The sequence below is a fragment of the Eutrigla gurnardus genome (genome assembly GCF_963514095.1).
Source record: "Eutrigla gurnardus genome assembly, chromosome: 7".
Lineage (NCBI taxonomy): Eukaryota > Metazoa > Chordata > Actinopteri > Perciformes > Triglidae > Eutrigla > Eutrigla gurnardus.
This window is the reverse complement of record NC_139921.1, coordinates 17,498,175-17,519,228: the sequence shown is the minus strand read 5'-3', so window position 1 is coordinate 17,519,228 and position 21,054 is coordinate 17,498,175. Positions and strand designations below refer to the sequence as shown.

The following is a 21,054-nucleotide window of genomic DNA, read 5'->3' as shown; positions in this document are numbered from 1 at the left end:
AATAAGCCATTTATACAACAGGGGCATCTGAGGGTCTCATTTAGGCTTGGGCCTGTTTAACACGTCACTTCCTCTGTCCAAGAGCTGTGACAAAACCTCACAGACAGTAAACCTTTTCCTAGAGCTCATTTTCAACTGAGTGAGAGCAGGTAGAGAAACGGTTTAGAAGGCTGCTGTGCAAACCTGTCAAATTAGGGATTAGGGATACATTTTTTGAACATTATATTTTAATGTTATAGACATCTATATTTCTTTTTTTAATGTAAATATCTAAAACCGCCTGGGTTCAAATGGACACGCCTTCCCCTGAGGTGTTAAGTATAAAAAGATAATTATAGAACATTAGTCTATTGACTTTGCCTGTTCGCATCCAGTGTGTTGACTGACAGGAGACTATACCGGCCCTCAAAATGCCTTGGTGGGAAAAAGGGGGTGTGTGTCGCTTCTTATCTCAGCAGCTGGGTGGAGTAAAAGCCGGGTCAGCCCGGAGTGTGAGGCAATAAAAAGGATTTCTCCCTCAGCTCAAGTATTAAATGAACTCGTGGAGAGCAGCTCAGTCCCTTTGGAATGAACTCTGAAGTGAACTCCTTTTGCTCCTAAAACGGGGAAACGGATCATTTGTAGCCTAATTTTCCCTTTTTAAACTTGTAATTTAAATTGCATGCAGTTTTTGGTTTGAAATACATTTCCAGGAGGTCGCTGCAGTGGTGGAAGACATCACCTTCTAAGTGCGCTCGCTTTTTGTCGCGGGGATAACATGGGAGGTGTGCGGGCTCTGCAACAACGGGGTGCAGCGGATAATGGTCCCCACTTGGGAGCGCCGTGTCCTGATCCCGCGGGAATCGAAGGCGACAGCATCCCGAAAGGCGCCGGCGACCCCGCGGTCACCGTGCGTTTATACAAGAAGCGCTGGGTGATCGTGTTCCTGTTCTCCGCCTATTCTCTGAGCAACGCGTACCAATGGATCCAGTACGGGATCATCAGCAACGTCATGGTGAAGTTCTACAACGCGGACAACTTCGCCATCAACTGGCTGTCCATGGTCTACATGCTCACCTACATCCCCTTCATCTTCCCGGTCACCTGGCTGCTGGATAAGAAGGGGCTGCGCGTCACCGCGCTGCTGGCCAACGCGTTCAACGTCGCCGGGACGTGGATCAAGGTGGCGAGCGCGAGGCCCGACCTGTTCTGGGTGACCATGTTGGGACAGTTCTCGAGTTCCCTTTCCCAGGTCTTCATCCTCGGGATGCCCTCCATGCTGGCGTCGGTCTGGTTCGGCGCGGATGAGGTTTCCACCGCCTGCTCCATTGGAGTTTTTGGGAATCAGGTGAGTTGATCAATGTAATAGACTTTTATATCCTCCTAATAATAATTCCTCCCAATTCATTTCAATATTTGAATTATTTAAAGACACTAAGATACCGCGGAGGAGTGACAGAAAACAGACTCCTCTTAAAGTGGTTCCATTTGTGTTCACATTGTCTGATCATTTGAAAGAGGACTCAGTTCTGTTTCTGGTCCACCTCAGCTCTGATGGGTCCCGGTCTCCCTTCTGCTCCCACTATAGTTCCTCCCTTCATCATGCTGCTGGTCAATGTTTTCCCCTTCAATTACATGTTTATGTTAACTTCCACATACAACATTGTGCATTTTCTGATTAAATCCAATCTGTTATTCTCTATCTAAGATTACATTTGAGCACATTTTGATAAAGTCAGAATTTGAGTCCAATCCTCCTCACCCTGAAAGTTTGCTTTCACCTTTGACACCACAGTCTCATGTAGGCATAACAAGCAGGTCACCTGGCTATGATCAATAAGTAACACAACATATCCCCGGGTCCTCCTAGCTGAGTGCCTGGTGTCCCTGAGCAAGACACCTCACCCCAATTGCTCCTGAGGAGCTGGCTGTCGCCCTGCGTTGACTCCGGTCGGTGTGTGAATGTGTGTGTGAATGGGTGTGTGAATGGGTGAATGTCAGTCATTCCTGTAAAGCGCTTTGGAGAAAAGCACTATATAAATGAGGCCATTTACCATTTAACACAGGAAGCCAACACAGGAAAACAGGACATGACATTTTGTGTGATATTAAATGCATTTCTCAAAAAACTACATAGAAACTACCTAGAAAAAAATACACTCTTCCTGCTCTCTGAAACAGCATCCATGTATTAATGCCACACAGGCTATTTACACATGCTAAATAGATAGTTAAAGTTTTTGTATTATGAGGGATTTATTGGCCTGGGTCAAAATGGACCGGAACCATACTGTGAGGGCATGGGTTGTGTGTAAAGCGTCCTTGGGAGTGAGTGCCACATCTCATTATATTCAATATATCTGAAAGTTGGCAGGTAATTACAGGTATTTTGGTGTGAACTGTCCCTTTAATGGCAAAACGTATTCATGTTTCAGAAGTCAAATGCTCTGTTGAATAATGTCCCCTGTGACATATCAAGCTAATAACTAATTAATATGACATTATTGGATTAAAATGATGCATCAGTGCTAAAGTAGCTTTTTATTATTGTAGAGGGGGTGGAATTAGATTGGTCCAGTGGTTCACACAGGGTCACACGATAAATCAGTGAGGCAGGAGATTTAACAGTGTACAAAAGGAAAAAAAAAAAAAAAAGTCCTGTTTCCATAATCGCCTGAAACACATTTTTTTTAAATGAAACATTTGAGAAATGTAGACTTCTCTTTGATGGATCTGCTAACAATTTATAGACATTGAAAATGGGCCCACAGTGGACACACATTTAATGTAAGGAGTCACAAGCCCAAAGGGATGGAAACCAGGGGTTTATTCCTCAACAATGTTTTACATTTTATAAGTTCATTATGACATTTTTTTTTGTGCAATATCACAAATGTAATATCAAAAAGTGGCTTACAGTAACTCCCTCTGAAGTAAAGGGATGTAGCAGCCTATTTGGAAAGAAAAAGAAAATAACCTATAGTAACTTACCATTACTGACACTTTATCTTTTTTTTTTTTTTTTTAAAGTTCATGCCTAGAACAAATGGGTCATATTAGATTGAGAAAAAAAATCCCAATGATCCTCAAAGACAGACATAATGCCTTTTTGCGCAGACTTATCCTCAAACACGGAAGTTCTAAGTCTATTTTTTTAAAGTTGTGTTTTGAGGGTGGCAACGAAACGTGAGATGACGTGCTCAAGCTCGCCACCTTCTTCTGCATCGAATGAAGTCGGTGGACGCGCATAGCAATGCTGCCGTGTTCGAGGTATGGTGAACTATCGGTTCTTTAAAAACACACACATCTGTATGCTTTTGTATTCTCCGAATAAGCTGCTAGTCTGTAGAAGTCTCACAGCTCGCGTGTTCGTATCCATGAGTCTCTTCCAGGAAGAGAATCTGTCCACTTTTACAGATGCGAGTGTTTGTTTTACGGTCGGTTAATCTGCTGAGGTTAAACGTTTTATTGGGTTTTAGTGACGGAATGCCAACAAAGTTAAATAGTGATAGTGAGACGTGATTAGATTGCAGCGAGGGTGTTTCCTTAAAGACGACCGGGAATAGTGAACGTGAAGGCGACACGAGTTTGAGAGTTTCTCCTTTTTTCCCCTTCACTCCTTCCATTCACCGATTCGGCGGTGCAGCTGCAGGCTGCGGCCAGTAGGGGCGCTGCAGCAGCGGCATCGGACACTTCCACCCATTAATCATATTCACAAGGAAGTAAGGATGATCTATAACCAGAATAAGTAGAACAGGCTCACTAAGTAGAATAAGTGAGCTACTCTGTTACAAATTCAGGTCTACAATTTAACTTATTTGTATAATCCTGCAAGTCATTGCTTTATTGTTATTGTATGTTAGCTGATCTCAAACATGCAAGGCCGTAGATTTTTGTTTCTTCAGGCTGTTTTTCCGTCTTTCTTCAGCATGACCTTAGTTCCTACACATCTATGCATGTTTTTGTGACCTAACTTTTAAATAGAATTACGTTCCTTTCTTCGACCTACCTTCTATTCGCATTGCCGCCCCCTATCAAATGTTAGTTTGTCCCACGACATAAGCTGGGAGGTGGAGTTTGAAATGAGAAGTTAAACCTGCAAAAAAAATCCATCACATGACTAAAGAGGTGTTAAAGTTCAGTCAGATAGCAACTGTCGGCTGGGCTCAGAGCTTTGCAACGTCTCGCTCATTATAACTGCAGCCCGGATCCATCCCTGCTAAGTCAGAAGGATTAATAAGCAGTTATTGCTACTTGACGCACAGCTGGCAAGCTTGATCTCCAGTATACCGGCTAGGTGGGGGGTTGGGGGGGGGGGGGGGGGGGGGGGGCGAGTCAGGTAAACTGCCACCGTGTTGAGAGACCCACAAGAAAAAAAACCGTCTGCTCTTCCCTCCAGTTGTTAAGTGCTACAGAAGCCAGAGGTTTCAGTGGGAGCAACATGATTACCAAGGAAGGATTACCAGACGAGTGGATGGACGACCATGGTGAGGATGGAGGAGATGAATGGTCTCCAAGAAGAAAGAAGAGAACTGGTACGTGGGAGTACAGCCAGCTGTCTCAGGGAGACAGCAGCGACGCCTCGGAGCCTTCAGACCTGGACGCTGCGCCGCTCTTGACACTGATGGAGACCAAGTTGTACAAGCGGCGATGGGTCATGCTGTTCGTCTTCAGCGCTTTCTCCATGAGCAACGCCTTCATGTGGCTGCAGTACGGCATCATCAGCAACATCTTCATACGCTTCTACAACACCAGCGCCATGGCCATTGACTGGCTCTCCATGCTCTTCTTCATCACCTACATCCCCCTCGTCATGCCCGTCACGTGGGTGCTCGACAACCGGGGCGTCAGGGAGGTGGTGGTGGTGGGTGCGGCCTTCAACTGCATCGGGGCTTGGATCAAGACGGGAACGGCCGACCCCAACATGTTTGCCATGACCTTCTTTGGTCAGTTTGTATGCTCGGTGGGCACTATTTACATGGGCATCCCGTCCAGACTTGCATCCCTGTGGTTTGGGGAGCGGGAGGTCTCCACCGCCTGTTCCATTGCCGTTCTTGGGACCCAGGTGTGTCTCTTTGCCTTTGGGTGTGTGGATGGTGTCATGAACTTCTCTTATTGGTGTTAATGGGACTGCATGTGTGTGTGTGTGTGTGTGTGTGTGGGTTGAGCTTTACAATGTAGGTTATCTGAATGAATGTCAATATGCCAAGGGAATCGTGGGATTTGAGGGAATCAAATGAAAAGAAAAGTGTACCAACCGACCCCGTTCTCCCCCTATGTTATGTCAGCGACCATCTTTGGATGTTTAGCTGACTTTATAATACATAATATGTTAAATGCTTAATGCCAAAAATACCAGGAAGTCCTCCTGCATCTGATCGTATTTTGTGTATGCTAGCTAGCATGCTCCCTGGCTATTTTAACCCACATATGACGAAGAAGAGCTAAAGTTCAAGGTGCAATGTTATAAGGAAGCAGTATGTCCCCATTGAATGCAACAGTAAGCACTTTTTCAGGGCACTCTCTCTGTTCCTGTGAATTCGGTTTCCTCTTTCTTGACTCAGCAGGATTATCAATTCAAATCTCTCTCCGGTGGCCATTTTGGCTTCAAGCAGCAGCACAGATCTAAGAAGTGATGCACGTTAACCCGTAGAACCAAACATTTCATACATATTGACATTATTAGGTTGGGTTAAAATGACTTTGGGATTTCACAACGGAAGGAATAAATCGGAATTTCATATGTATGAGCTCACAATATACGTTTAGAGTGTTTGTGTGTGCCTGCGAGTGATTTCATCCGTTTGAACCATCTGAACCCACGCACGCTCCCAGGCATGGGCGTCAAATAACTGTATAATGAGTTTATAATGAGGATGCCATGTCCATGGCCAGCACATGGCGTGTGTGGCCCTTTTTATTCTTCACTCTGATGCTCCAAAATACTTAAAACAGGTTTTAAACTTGTCTGACAACTTCAGACACCAAAACAAATATATACTTACATATATTATAATTTTTTTAAAGGGAATAATCTGGCTTATTGAATTCTAAATGATTCTTTCTGTATGAGCCAATAAAAACAGAGAATGGATACTGCACAGGCATAACAGTTCTCATGTATTTATATGATATATATACTGTTCATGTGCCTTTTGATCACACCACGATCGTTAACCCTATAAACATAGACTATTAAAAGATGTCTGACCCCTGCAAAGCTCTTGAACCTCTGAACCTAAACTGTTTTTTCTTCAATTGAAGTGTGTTCTTCCTCACCTGCGTCCCACCAAACACTGCATCCCGGCCATTGTCACCCATGTTCTTGTTTTGTGCTCGAGTCCTGCTCCCCGCCGCTGGACATAAAGGACACATTGTTGTTGATGTTTACTTGCTCACCACGATTTAATTTCTTTGGCTCCGGTCCCTAAACCCGATGCTTACAAGTTTTCAGGCTGAAGTAGTTCCCATAGATATCCCCTTGGGTGTTTAGAAATAGTTCACACTAAGAAAAAGTAGGATTTCCATAAAGGCCTTTGAAGATCAAACGGATCAACAGTTTTGGTAACTGGGTTAGAGATCCTTGATTTGCTCCAATGGAGAGTTAGTTGTGCATTTATTTTTTAGAAGTTATTAAGGTTTACGCTGCTTATCCCGAGTGCACAATAATGAGAGATCCACTGCCTCAGACACTGTTCACGGGTTTGTTTCTTCTTAAGGAACGTGTCTCGTCACATTTTGCCCCTTTCCTTCTCTTCGCCTTTCCCCTAGAGCGGAGGGACTTCGGCTGGTGGCCCCTCTGGCATTGAGGCTATAAAAAGCTGAGGAAGTTGGTACTTCTTATGTGTTATTCAAATTTTGAATTGTAGTACCACCCCCATTCAACGCAGATCCACTGGGACTGCTGGTCCCTGAGGGTGGGGGGTGGGCAGACTATATGGTTATAGCTGGTTAGCTTAGCATAGAATGAAGTCTGGAATCGCAGAAACGCCCCCTTGTACAGATTAAATTAATCATTTTGAATTAAGTCACTAAATACAATAAATAAGGATTATTTCTGTGGGTAACCATCACTCATCACAAATATCAAGCAGTCCAATGCCATTCAGACGTGAACTTTTATCGCATCAATGTTTTTTTATTTTCTGATTCTTTTTTTTTTCAGCCTGTCTTTTGTAATGATGCTCTCCCCTTTAATGATCCGCGCTGACTGTGTCTGTGTGTATGAAGCCTCCAGCTAGAGGTGCAGACTCATTTTTTAAATGTTGTGCCTCTCACCTCCAGTTGGGTATTGCCATTGGGTTCCTGCTCCCACCCATCCTCGTGCCTAATGTGGACGATGTGGAGGAGCTGGCGTACCACATCCGAATCATGTTCTACATCAGCGCGGGAGCGGCCACCTTCATCTTTATCCTCGTGATCATCGGTAAGATGGCGATTCACATCCACACAGAGTGGGGAAGAGCGGTCGTGGCTCTCTGCTCACTCATGCAATAACAGCCAAATGCAAGTCCCTTTCTATGTCATGTAACTCCCACAGTCATGGCTGTGAAAATCTTAAGAGCAAAAAGTATTTTTATGCTTTCCAGCAGTGGAAAGTGTGAAAAAACCGTCACCTCCTTTACCAAACAGTGATGCCAACGACAACTTTATTTTTGCAACATCAAGGTTCATTGTATAATAGTTTAGCTCTTTTTTTATCCTGTCGAGCTTCTCCTCAGGCAGCACTGCTGGGAAGCCGAGTCTCCCTGAGTCTCCCCGGCATCGCAGTCCGCTGGATGAGCAGCTGCAGTAATTGCTGTAATTGTTCACCTTTTGATAAGATGTATTCAGACACGATGTGACATACACGCAGGAACTCAGGGAGTCATGGCATTGTCTTATGAAATCCTCTTCCCCGTCAGCTCTGTTAAATCCTCTGTTAAACTCAGGAGCTTCATCATGGGTTGCACTTTTTACTGAGAATGTTAACCATCAAAATAATAAAGCCCAATAATGTAATAGTTATTATGTTAACTGAAAAACATATTACAATAATGACTGCTATCAAGCACACCATGCTTTGACACTATTATTACCTTATTAGCTGCAAATTGCTTTTTGGCCACAAGTTTGTTTATTGAGGGTATTGGTAATAATATTGATGAAATCAGATCAGATAAAAAAAAGCCAATCAAGGGTCCGGCAGTATGTAGTATGTGGCAAATAAATAAATAAATAAATAAATGTTGGACTTATAACAACTTTTTATATAGCTCATAAAATTAAGATAAGTTGATAATGATAAGTGTTTGTTAACAGGTTTCAACGAGCACACACACACACACACACACACACACACACACACACACACACACACACACACACACACACACACACACACACACACTTTACTTCCTCTGCCTGTCAGTATGTCAATATTCCGTGTGGTTGTCCTCCAGTGTTTCAGGAGAAACCAGAGCTCCCTCCCACCCAGGCCCAGGCTCAGGCCAGGAGCATCCCCCCCGATGGGTACTCGTACACAGCTTCTATCTTGAGGCTGCTGCGCAACAAGTCCTTCATGCTCCTGATGGTCAGCTACGGTGGGTCCCTTCCCGTTGCATGTAACTACTAAGAGGTGACACGTTGCCTTGAGGAGCAGGCCCTGAGGTGTCGATTCTCCTCTGATGTTTATCCAGGCCCGCCACTCATAAAAACGGTGAAAATGCCCACCACAAGTTCTCAGAGTCCAGACGTCATTACAGTAGATTGCTTGTTTTCATCTCACATTTGAGAGGCTAGAACTTTAGTAGATGTTTACTTTCATCAAGTTGGTTGGTTGGAATACTCTCCAACTCTCTGTGTTTCCACGTGCGTCTGTGTTATATTTATATTTATTTCAGACATGTTGTTGCAATATCGAGGTGAAAGGTATTGATGTAAAAGCCTCAAAATAGAAACTGATGGACCCTCATAGTCTTTATCATCTGGTGTGCAGATATGAGGATGCGTCATCGTAACACTTGGCCCCCCAGTGCCCTGTCTGTGTGCAGTACAGGCACATCGGCAGTGCATGAGGTCTTTTGAGATGTCACATTTTTTATGCTCAAAGGTCACTATTTAACAAAGACGATGTTACTGATTGACAGTGTGAAGCAGATTAGTCTAGTAAAGACTAGTTAGTCTGTAAACGTGTACCCAACAAAGGGATTTTAAGGTCATCTTGTGTCTTTGTGCTTCATATTGAAGCAAGTTAAGTTGTGTGAAAGTCGTCAGCTGTGTTTTTTTAGGGGGCAGCATGAGGTCCCATCTGCACCCTCTTCTTTCCCTACAGGTCTTCTCAGAATAGACGGAACGCTGATTTCTGTTTCTTGTCTGCAGGGCTGAACGTTGGCAGCTTCTATTCTATTTCCACGCTGTTGAATCAGATGATCATTGAACAATACCCTGTAAGTCCCGCCGTGTCTGCTCTAGACCGTTGTGTGGTTTTCTCTGATGCTGATAAACTGTAAAGCTTCCCAGGTGATGACCCGGAAAAAAGATAAGTAGTGTCTGATTGCTATTGATCAGAGCTTCCGAGACAAGATATTTGCAAAGGGTTTTGCAAAGTGTCACAGATGCCTTATATGGGCTGTAAAAACAAAAATGACCATGTGTTTCCTCTCAGGGTGAAGAGGTGAATGCTGGGAGAATTGGTCTGACTATTGTCGTTGCTGGCATGGCAGGGTCCCTCATATGTGGCATTTGGCTGGATAGGACCAAAACATACAGGTAAGATTTTTTTTTACAATTTTTTTGTAATGATAATAATGCATCATATCCAGGGATGTTTTCAGGGATGAAAAAAAATGGGATCTGAAAGGGTTAAAAATGCATTTTTCATTTCAGCTCAACTTTACAGAGCGTCTTTGGTGGCGCTTGGAGCTAAATGCTAATGTCAGCATGTCAACATGCTCAAACAGAAGAACTGATGTGCTCATCTCCGTTGTCTCTAAAGGCCCAAAATCCCCAAATTGGCACATTAAGTCGTCAGCACTCACATAAAAACTGTGTGTCACTTTTAATGACGCGTTTCACACATCCACTCCCTTCTGCTAACATGCTCATGATGACAGTTCTAGCATGCTGATGTCCCAGCTGCTGTATTGTTTACTGTGTTACATCTCAGTTTAGTGTGTGAACTAAATAGCTAATTAGCACTAAACACAAAGTGCAGCTGAGGCGGAGGGGATGCCGTTCGTTTTTGGGAATAAGTCTGCACACAGCTCCAACTCTTGAATAATGTATTGGGTGCATTGTGGTAAGGATCAATAGAAACAATTGGTATACCAGCTCCCTTCTTACCTTAAAGACACTGCTGACTTCCTAAAGAAAAATGTCTTCTATCCAGGATCTTCAGGAGAGAGACTTAATACGTAAAACTCTGGAAATTCCTTCCTTAATATATTTGTTAAGAAAATGCCTCAATACTAGTGCCTATACTCACAAGTGTGGACTGTTAATCGCACTTTGGTTCGCTTTTCTTCCTGCCTTTGTTCCGTTTCCCATCAGTTTTAGTTATCACCTTCCATCTAGTGTCCAATCACTCCTCCCAGTACTCAAACACCAAGCTGGTCACACCGTCTTCGAGAGGCCGTTTCTGGGCAGTTCCATGAAGGATGCATCCATGGATGCATCCCGTTATGCAATAGTGTGTGTTTGAGCACCACCTCTGTTTATGAATTGCCATATGTGACCAGCCATGGCAAAACCAGGAACATGTCTACCAGTCGGGGCATTTTGAGTCATTCACAGATTCCGAAAGTGTAGTTTCTAAGCGTTCCAATGATGTCTAACACATGGAAATGATAATATTTGAAGAAGTTGTGGCCATTTGAATGTATGCTATTTGCTAGGTGTGAATGTGAGCGTAAATGGTTGTTTGTCTCTACATGTTGGCCCTGTGATAGACTGGCGTCCTGTCCAGGGTGAACCCTGCCTTCGCCCAGTGACAGCTGGGATCGGCTCCAGCCCGCCCGCGACCCTGAATACAGGATAATTGGTAGACAATGGATGGATGGATGGATGGATGGATGGACCTTTAAATTCCAATAACTCAAACCACAAATCTCAGCCTTGTGGTGGCGTTTGAGGAAACATCATGTAATACAATTTCAAATTCATAAGAATCCATCTGGTAGTTGGTGGTGGTATTTCAATCATTTGGAATGACAGACTGACGTTGCCGTCCATAACTTCATGTTGCAGCTTCATGTGTTTCAAGTCAATCTGTGACTCCAGAAACTCACTGTCACCTCTGGAAGAAAGCGCTCCAACGGAAATCCGTCTTCAGGGTCAACAGTCGTTTTCTGCTTCATCCAAAAAGGGCACCTTGCATGGAGGTCTTTTTAAATCGTCCGTTCACAGCGAGATGTCCAAGTGAATTCTAAGCCCTTTGAACAAAAGAAAGTATGAATGAGAATCCAGTGGGACTGAGTTTTATATCTGACGTCCCTCTCTGCTTTATCTGAAGTGACAGGCTAAACTCTGCTGCTCCTTCCAGGTCACATCTTAAACCCACTTTATTAAACAGGAACAATATTTAATATTAGTTTTATACGTGAAAATATCCACTTTGTATCTGATTATTGATGCTGTTGTGTTTGTCTTGATTAAGCATATCAATACCTTGACCAATTTCTGCAAAAAGTAGCGTCCACCGCTCATTTTCCAGTGTTAGACGCTTCAGTGATCTGGCATGCAAACTATTATGACAGGGGGAAAAAACATCTCGGCTCTCAGATTCCTTACATGCCATTAGGATGCCTATCTGTCAAAGCAGCCAGGCCCAGGTTTATATTGTTGACCCTCTCACGCCTATTGTCCCATGTGGGAGAGGGAGTCAAAGAACTATGTTATATTAACAAAATTGTTTTGCAGCAATATTTTACGCGTGGTTGTACGACAGACGGATTCACCGGAGTGAGCCTGTTTGTGCAGATGGCCAGAGTTACGACGAGTAGTGGTAGAAAGTGAGGATATTTGTAGGCATTAGTCCTGGCTGGCTCTATCATAATGTGGTTTATACATTTAATGTAAGAGACACATGAAATGATGCATGTTTAATGTGATGGAGAAGAGTTTCTGGCTGGTTAGGTCCCATTGCTCCCAGTTTAACCCTGCTGGTTGTACAGTTTCTTGCAAATTAAATGAGTTAACAACAAGATGCAACATGGGATCCACAGCATGTAAAGGCATCATATAACCACCAGTCCTCACAGCTGTTTGCAAATGTATTTAACAGTAAAAAATGAACACTAATGTTAGATTTTGCCTTTGTGTATGAAGATAGGTTCATCAGAATATAGATTGATGATATTACCATTGTGCTTTTTAAACCGTGTGATTAATATTCCTCTTGTGTGTCCTCAGACAAACCACTTTGGCTATATATATCCTCTCTCTGATTGGGTTGCTGGTCTACACCTTCACCCTAAACCTGGGTCACCTGTGGTTGGTCTTCATCACCTCTGGAATTCTAGGGTAAGTAACTGGAACAGAGTAAAGACTGCAGAGCTCATAATCCCCACAGCCAGGGTTTACATGAGATTTAAAAAAAAGGAGCCACGCTGGTCATTTCTCTAAATAATAGCTAACAGGGTTCCTGCAGTTGGACATCTTGGGATTTGAATCTGAGATTTGTTACGTTAACTCATGAGCGAATAGCATCGCTCTACACTTCTTTATTTTATTAAATAAAAGTGTTTGAATTTGAACAATGTCTCATCCCAAAACGTGCTAATTTTAGGGAGAGCGTGGAACCTTACATGGAAATGTAAGTTCTTTACTCATCTCCTAACTAGACATGAGACGATATGAACATCTTGATAATCATCAAAGTGTGCTTAAAACATACTGGAATCACTTCACAATTTTTAAAAGAAAAAAATATATGTATTGTGTATATATGATACTTTTTTTAGTGAACATCCTTTTCAGTGAACAATCACATAATCTAAAATGATTATAAACCACCCTTCATAAATTCTGGATTTAAACATTTAAAAAATGTATTTATAATGCCGTATTTTTTCACTTCTCCTTCACTTCTTCTAGATAAACAGCTTTTTCAAGTCAATATCGATGATGAAAATTCACCACGATCGACTATTGTGACGGTTTTATTAGTATTAGTTTGGGAAATATGAGTTATAGTGACATGTTGCACAAGAAAAGCCATCAGCATCTCTTCTGCCACAGAATCTTTATAACAGCAGTTAAATAAGAAAGTAAAATCCATCTGTCGGTCTGACTGCTCCATCACTTACATACACTGTTTCACTTTCTGCCATCTGGCCTCTCTTCAGAGCCATCAGCTAAAACCAATAAAGTCAAACGCTCCTTTATATCTTCTGTCATCTCCCTCCTAAACTGGTGGCGCAAAAGGGAGTTCAAATTATTGTTTTCACTTTTTAATTGACTGAGTATTTTTACAGTGTATTTCTTTGATTTTTGGTCTTGTGTTTATGTTGCCGCTTGTTATTTGCACAGAGCTTACGGTTTTATGAAAATGCCTTCAAACATTCTGCATTGTTGTTCATGTTTCTTTGTATTTTTCTCATCTGGCGTGAGCTCTGCTTTGTCAAAGCAATATCAAGCTCCTCTGATCCCCTCAGTCCTCGTGCTTTGTCCTTACAATTATTGCTATTTATGGTAAGCTGATTAAGCCCATAACTCGTTTCCATAGCAATTCCTTTAGCTGCTTTTCATTTCTGAAGCCCAGACGATGTATTATACAGCGATATACACTCACCCTACTGTACTTACATTTGTGTGGGTTTTTATGCATGAAAAAATCACACACTTTTGCTTTTAGCTTTAGTTTGACCTCCAGTGTTTGTCTGTCTGTAGCTTCTTCATGACAGGATATCTACCTCTGGGCTTTGAGTTTGCAGTAGAGCTCACCTATCCAGAATCAGAAGGAACCTCATCCGGACTGCTCAACTGTTCAGCTCAGGTCAGTAAAGTTGTTTAACTTTTCAGACGTTCGGGCTGTAAATGTTTGATTTCTTTATTTTTGTCTCTTTTCAGATCTTTGGGATCATTTTCACCATTTCCCAAGGGAAGATAATTGATAGATGGGGCACGTTTGCTGGAAACATCTTCCTGTGTATCTTTCTGCTAATCGGAACACTGCTCACAGGTATGGCGTCTCTCTTGTTTACACAGAATATCCTGTAAGGTTGCCGATAAGACAGAAGACTTCCAAAACAACACTGTGCAATGAACTCTTCTAGGAACTAGCATGACATTAAAGGGAACCGTCATATCTTTCACAGGATAAGAGTGCCCCCTAGTGGCTGAATGAAGAATCCCCATTTATTAAAGTCACAATTAAATGAAAATGAAGACTCCCTAAAACGATGATTTTTTTTAAAATTCCATAGCTTCACATTTTACTGGTAAGATGATGATATTTATTGGGTGTGCATTAACATAAACCCACAATGACTCATTTATCTGATATCCTCTGACATAAAACATCAGACAAAACTACATAAGGGTTGTGGAATTCATCTTCTGTTACCATTTAGCATGGAATTTTCTTTCTCATTGTTTTAATTGAAAAAACGTACTCTAAAACTGACTCTAGTTTGAATTAATTATAATAAAAACAACAACAACAATAATAATAATAATAGTAATAATAATAATAACAACCATATCTTCTGTAAGCAAAGGTTTTCCTTCTTTTTTTACCACAGCTTTCATCAAGTCTGACCTCCGACGACAGAACGCCAACCTTCAAAAGGCTGATGTGGCGACAGTGAGTGTGAGTACATCCGTATGCGTGACATGAAGTCAGAGGTGGGGTCTTCGCATCGCTTTATTGATAAATTAAAAGCAGGTTCAGTTACGGAGTTAATCTGAAACAAAGACATCTTTTCAGTCAATAGATCACATGAAAGTTTAATATCACAGATTCAAATCTAGTTCAAGAGAAAATAAAACCGCCGCCAACGGCTCATAATCACCTTCACGTTTTTGATAATGAATGCCATTTTAAACAAACATCTTACTTCACATTGCTTGTCTTGCTCACTTGTTGCCTTTTTTAAAACAAAATTGGGAACACTTTTGCTGTCTTTGAACTTTCTCTAATCCTGCACAATAGAACTTAAATTCTTCTAAAACTTAAAGAAGATAATAGACCACCACAGTTTTCTTGTTTTAAATCGTTACAAATGAGAAGACCAGCAGTGATGAGCCCACTAAAGACGTGTTGGTGGAGCTGCTGGACTAGAGTGCAGGTAGCAGGCAGTATTAGTTGGGTGTGCGGGGCTTGGTGGAGGGGAGTCCGGTGTGGGGTCGAGGGGACGGTGGAGGATAAACTGACCTCTCTAGGTCCCTTAGAGGTGTGACACCCCAGTTATCGTTGCAGCCTGCAGGCTCCGTGTCACCGGTCCAGGACTACGGGGCCACAGCGCCCACTGGCAACCACACCATGACACAAATCCACGATCTCACACAAACCGACACACACACCTGCCAAGGTAGGGGCACGCGCTTTTCTGTGGCTTCAACACCAGTGACACCAACACACACATGCACACACACGGTGACGGTACACAGGGATTTGTGTCAAAATGCCACTGGAATCTCCAGAAAATTCAACACACCTGTTACAAACCACATTGTGTTTACATTTATAAAAAATAATTATAGGGTGTAATTCCATTTTTACAAAAGCGTGACTGGTATTTTGAAAATATTAGTATCAATTATACTTGAGGTCATTAGTACTGAACTGCATTCTTCACATCACAATATGATTAAACAGGTTCACCATGTGTTATTGTGAAAGAAAACTGCTTATGCCAGGATTTCATCCTTCTACCAAGATTAATATCTAAAAAAAAGTATTTCCAGCTGTCGTGAAAAGCTTTTTTAAAGGACATTTTAAAGAGATCATAGGATATTTGTGATGAAGTGACAGTACTAAGAGGTTGTGATAAGTTCATAACCATTCATGGATTATATTGACTTGAGAATTTTTAAGACGTTTAATACTCAAGTAATAGTACTAGTAATAGTAATATTTCTGGGTCTATATTTACACTGTTGTCTTTCTGAAGGCTCTGATGAGTTAGGAAACACTGTTATTGCTCATTGTTGGGTGATGTCATTGTAATTGTTTTCTATCCTTGTGTTTTACAGAAAGCGACAGCTGATCTAAAAGGAGACGTCGCTTCACCTTAAGTCCTGAAAGAGGGCGATTTCTAAGAAGGATGGACTCGTACAGATAAAAACAGAAACACTGTCATGTACATATATAAACATGCACACTTGGCCACAGAGGGGGAAAAAAGGTGCTCTGGAGAGTGAGAACATGGAGAGTGAACGATACTGAGCAGCCTTCTGTGACTCCTTAAAACCAGCAGTTCACTTATTGTGTGGTATGGTCGCCCCGCTCTGCCACTAGAGATTCACAACAATATCCCAAGTGCAACTTATCTGAAAATAAGCACAAGTCAATCATGCACAAGGGGAACGCACTCGGGACCTCTGTTGTTTTTAAGCTCCTAGAATAAATCAACCTTTCTAAACATTCATGTTTATCCAATGTAAGTATTTTACATGTTGTTTCAATGCAACTGCCACTTTAGTGACTCCAACACTATCACGCAACTGAATAGTTTTACTTTTACTGTCCCAATCATTTTATGCATATAATGAGCAATATTTTAGTGTGTTTCCCAGTATTGGACCAATACCGTGTAGAACTGTGTTGTGTTTTTCTGTCATGGCAGTTGGCTCAACAAGTCATCATCACCTCAGGATCACACAGAAGTATTATTAATTTTGTATAGGGCCGTTAAATGAAATATCATTGATGCTATGCATCTGAGTAAACGTTGGAAGGTCAGTTTCATCCTTGTTTTACTGTAAGTGCAAAACGTTTGGTCATATATATCTTGATGAACACGCGAGTGTTGAACAAGCATTTTTATGTGTAATACTACTTGGCTCGTTAAAGTGTTACTGAGAAATGTAGTTCATGCTGCGTAATCGGCACTTTTTACAGTTTGTCATTAACATGTTTTACTTGATGTCTTGTGGCAAGTTTTCATCAATGTCAATGTCAATAATCAATGTTATTTATGTGATTTTGAGAGGTGTAAGTTATTCTTTCAGTGGTATTTTTTGGAAATTTTATAGTGCTGTGAAAAACTCTACACCCCCTTTTTTCCCTTTTTGTTTTGATGACACTAAGGAAATTATTCAAGACAACATAAACCAATGCATTAAAACATGATGGAGAGGACTCAGTTGAGTTTGTTGTGTTCCGTCTAATTACATAACTTCAAGAAAAATGTGCCATGGTCAACATATAATAAGGAAAGCATCATAATTTATATTTCTTTGGACCTTAAAACAAACAAACACAAAAATAAAACTAGAAAACCAAGGCTAAGCACAAAATATTAAATGTTTAGCACAAATAATGCAAAAAAAACCCCCATAATTACACCCTCGGAAACAAGATTTTTCACAACTTATTCTCATATGTAGCTCATAAATTCATATAGTTTGCTTATTATTTCAGTATAAAACATCCAAAATCATTTAAAAAAATGTTAATAGGACAATTACTGCATACATTTAAAAGAAACATTTCACATCAAAGAACAAACACCAAGAATAACTGGTAAATAGGAATAATAAGACTTTGTAATGGTGAGCATAGTCTTGTACTGTATAGTCGGAGTTCTTTGGTCCGTTAATAAAAATATGTAGGAAGTGGTAGAAATTAACTAAATGACACCTTTGTGTATTGTTTACTGCAGGCCAGATAGAGCTTTATATCATCGATAGAAAGTGTAACAGTAGGAAAGGAATTTAAAACCAGATCTCATTTTCTCTCAAGGCAAGAATCAGCACACTCTAGGAACAGTCCAGTCTCTGGTGGTCTTTGTGGAGGTGGGAGGAAACGGCCAGGATTCAGTTACGCTTCTTCTGTCGTGCTCCGACTTCCTCTTGTGACTCTGGGATACACTGAAATCCAATCAGCATGCCTACGATGGAGAAACCTAGGAAAACACGCAGATATTATTAGGATCCTTAAAAACATGTTTTAATACCTTTATAACCTCGTGTGTAAGAATTTTAGACACGATGTAAATTACATTTCCCTTTATAGTCCACACTCACTTGCCACAATGAGAGGCGCCATGACCCCGATAGTCAGAGGAGCGGTTTTGTAGATGAAGGCTTCAGACAAAAAGTGTCCCAGTGCCAGCACGAATGTCCATAAGGTGATGTGATACAGCCTGCAGGAGCCGGTACGACACACAGTAAGAACACACAGTGTGGAGACTGCCAACAGAAACAAGGTGGGAAGAAGCGAGACACCGTCTTACGTTCGGTTCTGGATGTCAATGGCACAGGAACAGCGAATGATCGATGACAGCAATGTCCAAATACCAAACGTCCGAGCTTGGAGACCATTCACTAAGGAAATGAGAAGTAAACAGAAAATCAGGAATGAAGGAGTTTAACAACTGGAAAAAAAAACATGATGGAGATGGAGGCATCTGTAGAGCTTAGTCTGCCTAAACAGACCACAGAAAACAATTATTTCATACAAGCCTGCAATAAATCGACTGGGCCACTGTTTGCTTAACATCAAAAATACATTGCTGTATGTGTTGGCTGATAAATGATAAGAAATTGCAGAAATGTCAAAGATGTTACGTTCAGGGTCATTTTAGAGACAGTGTCACCTTTTTATTTTCCACCAGAAAGCACTGACACGTTTATCTTTTTTGTGTTTAATGTTAAGTTGAAATGTCCAACAGGTTTGCGTCAGTTTGCTCACCAAACTCTGGCGTGCCCGTGTAGAGCTTCTCTGACAAAAAGCTGTGATCTCTGAAGCTCTGTATGGTGTTTCCCATCGCGATGACGGACACCATCACCAACCAGCTCCGCAGGACGTTCAGCAAGCGACTCATGTTTTCTGCCGGCGACGAACCTGTCAAGAGAAGGGAAAAGTCGATGTGATGCGGGATAAACAACTTCAAACCGAAGGCCAGTGCAAGTGTAGCTGGCTGGTCATGTAACAGACGGAATAACAGATGTCTGCTCTATGTTACCTGACAGACATCACAGGAAGACCATTTATCAGCTAGCAGCTAGTCAACAATAACTAATTTGACATAGCAGGCTAACGTTTCTGTAGCCTCGTTAATATAATGATTAAAAATAGAATGAATGGCGCGTATATTTACCTGGCGGCCTCTATAAAACTACCGTGTAAACATGCTCCTGGACGAAGAGAGAACTAGATATTATAAAACAATTCAGGGGGACTCAGGCCAACCGACGTTTGTCTTTCAACCTGTGTGCTGTGGGGGTTGACCAATAACAGGAGTTCAAGAAATGACTCCATCCAATCGCACCATTCATATGATTGGCCCCTCTATACGTTAAAGTCCCGCCTACCTTCTTCATCAACCAATAGAAATCAAGCACTCTGGTAACCTGTAGACTGTAGGCTAGGCTGCGTTCGAACAAAGAGTAGATATCGAAAGTGAGAACGCTCTGTAATGATTTGTGTGTTCGTTAAATCGGTAATACTTCCATGTTTTCCCGACAAAATCGTTCTTACAGTGGTTTAAGGCTAACAGACTATAATTCAATTTACAACAGCTAAAAATACATTTTTATACAAACGTATCGGATATATTTTTTCGCATATGTTCTCGTTTAAACATAAAAAAACACATATTATTTATATATATTGTTTGTCGTCAATATGCGGTCTTTTCGTTTGACAGTTAGGCCTACTTTAACGTCTTCCGCGCGTCCACCTGTAGGGCACACCATGGTCCCACCTCTGCATTGATGCCATGGACTGTATGGATGTAGACTAGTGTAACATTTGGTCAGGTGGCGAAATAAATATTATCCGCGACTGCGCATGCTCCTTACACAGTTGCTACTCAGTTGTTGTAGTTACCAGGAAGATTAACCGCGATGATCAACCTGCCCTGCTGATAGCAGCTAACTAGCAGTTAGCAGGCTCTCAGAGATAAAGGCAAGTTTACGTCGGTGTCTACTTGCATGGCATTATTAAAAACGTCTACTTTAGCGGTCTCAAACCAAGCAGACCTAGTTAGCTTCCCGTAACTTTGACATAGCAGTGTCGTTGAGCTAACGCTTGTTTGGCTGTCCGTAGACTATCTGTCTGTGTTCAGTCTTGACGTCTCCTGTTCCCTGTAACGTTAATATAAAGACAATTTGGCCAGCACTCCAGGTGGAGCTACAAAGTAGCTTTCCTTGGCTAACTGTGTGCTAAACGTGAAGCACGCTTTTACACGATTTGTTAGCGAGCATTTGCAACGTAGTTGTTGTTCAACTATATGTTTTTTTTGCATGAATGCACTGGCTTTCATTTGATCTGAGTTGAGCTATTCAATGACAGCTGTCTGTGCGGTTGCAGGTGGTAGCGTTAGATGCCATGGTAAGACCTAGAGGCTTGATCCCAGCAGGAAGACTTCACCGGCTAACTCGTCCTCTTTCCCCGTGAAGATGCCTGCTGTGATCCGGGATAAGGAGGACACCGAGTCCTCATCAGAAGACGAACAAGAGTGAGTGTTGGTGTCAAATAATAGCTAGTGTCAGTGTGGTGTAGTGCAGTCAACACCTCATCCTCTAAACCACACATTTGGTGCTCTGCAGCATATGACAGAATGCTTCATTCTTCTGCTTTATCAGTGTTTTGTCTTCCAGAACAGTCTCCTTAACGTGTTTGCATTGCTTTTATGACAGTCAGACAGTTGTAAACTGGGAGTGAGATGAGTAATTGCTCACAGTCCCTGCTTGTGAACATGGCTGAATTACTCAGGTTACCGATGGTGTCAATGAGGTTCTTAGCCTACTGATCCTCCTGTAATACCTCACCTCAACATTTCACTCTAAATACACTGTGACATCATTTTAACCCCAATTTTTTTCCACGGCCATACCAAAGTCTTTCCTTCTTGCCATAGTTTATTGATTGTGTAATGTAATCTCGGTAGGATTACAGACACAGCACTGTTTAATAATGTATAA

The 21,054-nt window shown here is 41.7% G+C and overlaps 3 protein-coding genes across 7 annotated transcripts in view; 2 read left to right on the top strand and 1 right to left on the bottom strand.

Moving 5' to 3' along the window:
- Window positions 1-527: 527 nt before the first annotated feature.
- flvcr2a (FLVCR choline and putative heme transporter 2a) lies at window positions 528-17,267 on the top strand. Of its 4 annotated transcripts, XM_084013110.1 has the most exons (12): window positions 2,615-3,249; window positions 4,379-5,044; window positions 7,264-7,405; window positions 8,421-8,561; window positions 9,340-9,407; window positions 9,626-9,729; window positions 12,370-12,480; window positions 13,849-13,954; window positions 14,029-14,140; window positions 14,703-14,770; window positions 15,380-15,491; window positions 16,156-17,267. In XM_084013110.1, exons 1-12 carry the CDS (start codon window positions 3,208-3,210, stop codon window positions 16,167-16,169), a joined length of 1,686 nt encoding a protein of 561 aa, XP_083869236.1. In that variant the 5' UTR covers window positions 2,615-3,207; the 3' UTR covers window positions 16,170-17,267. The 4 variants fall into 4 exon arrangements, with proteins under 4 accessions (XP_083869235.1, XP_083869234.1, XP_083869236.1 ...); XM_084013108.1 differs by having other exon boundaries at window positions 2,035-3,249; window positions 15,380-17,267; XM_084013111.1 differs by lacking the exon at window positions 15,380-15,491 and having other exon boundaries at window positions 2,618-3,249.
- A 91-nt stretch (window positions 17,268-17,358) lies between these two features.
- erg28 (ergosterol biosynthesis 28 homolog) lies at window positions 17,359-19,349 on the bottom strand. Its single transcript, XM_084013114.1, has 5 exons — window positions 19,227-19,349; window positions 18,818-18,970; window positions 18,360-18,450; window positions 18,151-18,269; window positions 17,359-18,029 (listed from the first exon to the last, which is right to left on the bottom strand). Exons 2-5 carry the CDS (start codon window positions 18,948-18,950, stop codon window positions 17,941-17,943), a joined length of 432 nt encoding a protein of 143 aa, XP_083869240.1. The 5' UTR covers window positions 18,951-18,970; window positions 19,227-19,349; the 3' UTR covers window positions 17,359-17,940.
- A 555-nt stretch (window positions 19,350-19,904) lies between these two features.
- ttll5 (tubulin tyrosine ligase-like family, member 5) overlaps window positions 19,905-21,054 on the top strand; it is a 41,772-nt gene continuing 40,622 nt past the window's right edge. For both annotated transcript variants that reach the window (XM_084012788.1, XM_084012787.1), the window contains exons 1-2: window positions 19,905-20,035; window positions 20,441-20,588. In XM_084012788.1, the coding sequence (XP_083868914.1) occupies window positions 20,530-20,588 (59 nt within the window). In that variant the 5' untranslated portion in view covers window positions 19,905-20,035; window positions 20,441-20,529. The remainder of the gene's footprint in view (window positions 20,036-20,440; window positions 20,589-21,054) is intronic.

Coding starts and splice junctions, on each gene's coding strand:
- erg28 (XM_084013114.1), bottom strand. CDS start 18,950: ATGAGTCGCTTGCTGAACGTCCTGCGGAGCTGGTTGGTGATGGTGTCC. Junction 18,451..18,817: donor CACGGGCACGCCAGAGTTTG/GTGAGCAAACTG, acceptor TCATTTCCTTAG/TGAATGGTCTCCAAGCTCGG. Junction 18,030..18,150: donor GGCGCCTCTCATTGTGGCAA/GTGAGTGTGGAC, acceptor GTGTTTTCCTAG/GTTTCTCCATCGTAGGCATG.
- flvcr2a (XM_084013108.1), top strand. CDS start 3,208: ATGAAGTCGGTGGACGCGCATAGCAATGCTGCCGTGTTCGAG. Junction 12,481..13,848: donor ATCACCTCTGGAATTCTAGG/GTAAGTAACTGG, acceptor GTCTGTCTGTAG/CTTCTTCATGACAGGATATC. Junction 14,771..15,379: donor CTGATGTGGCGACAGTGAGT/GTGAGTACATCC, acceptor TTATCGTTGCAG/CCTGCAGGCTCCGTGTCACC.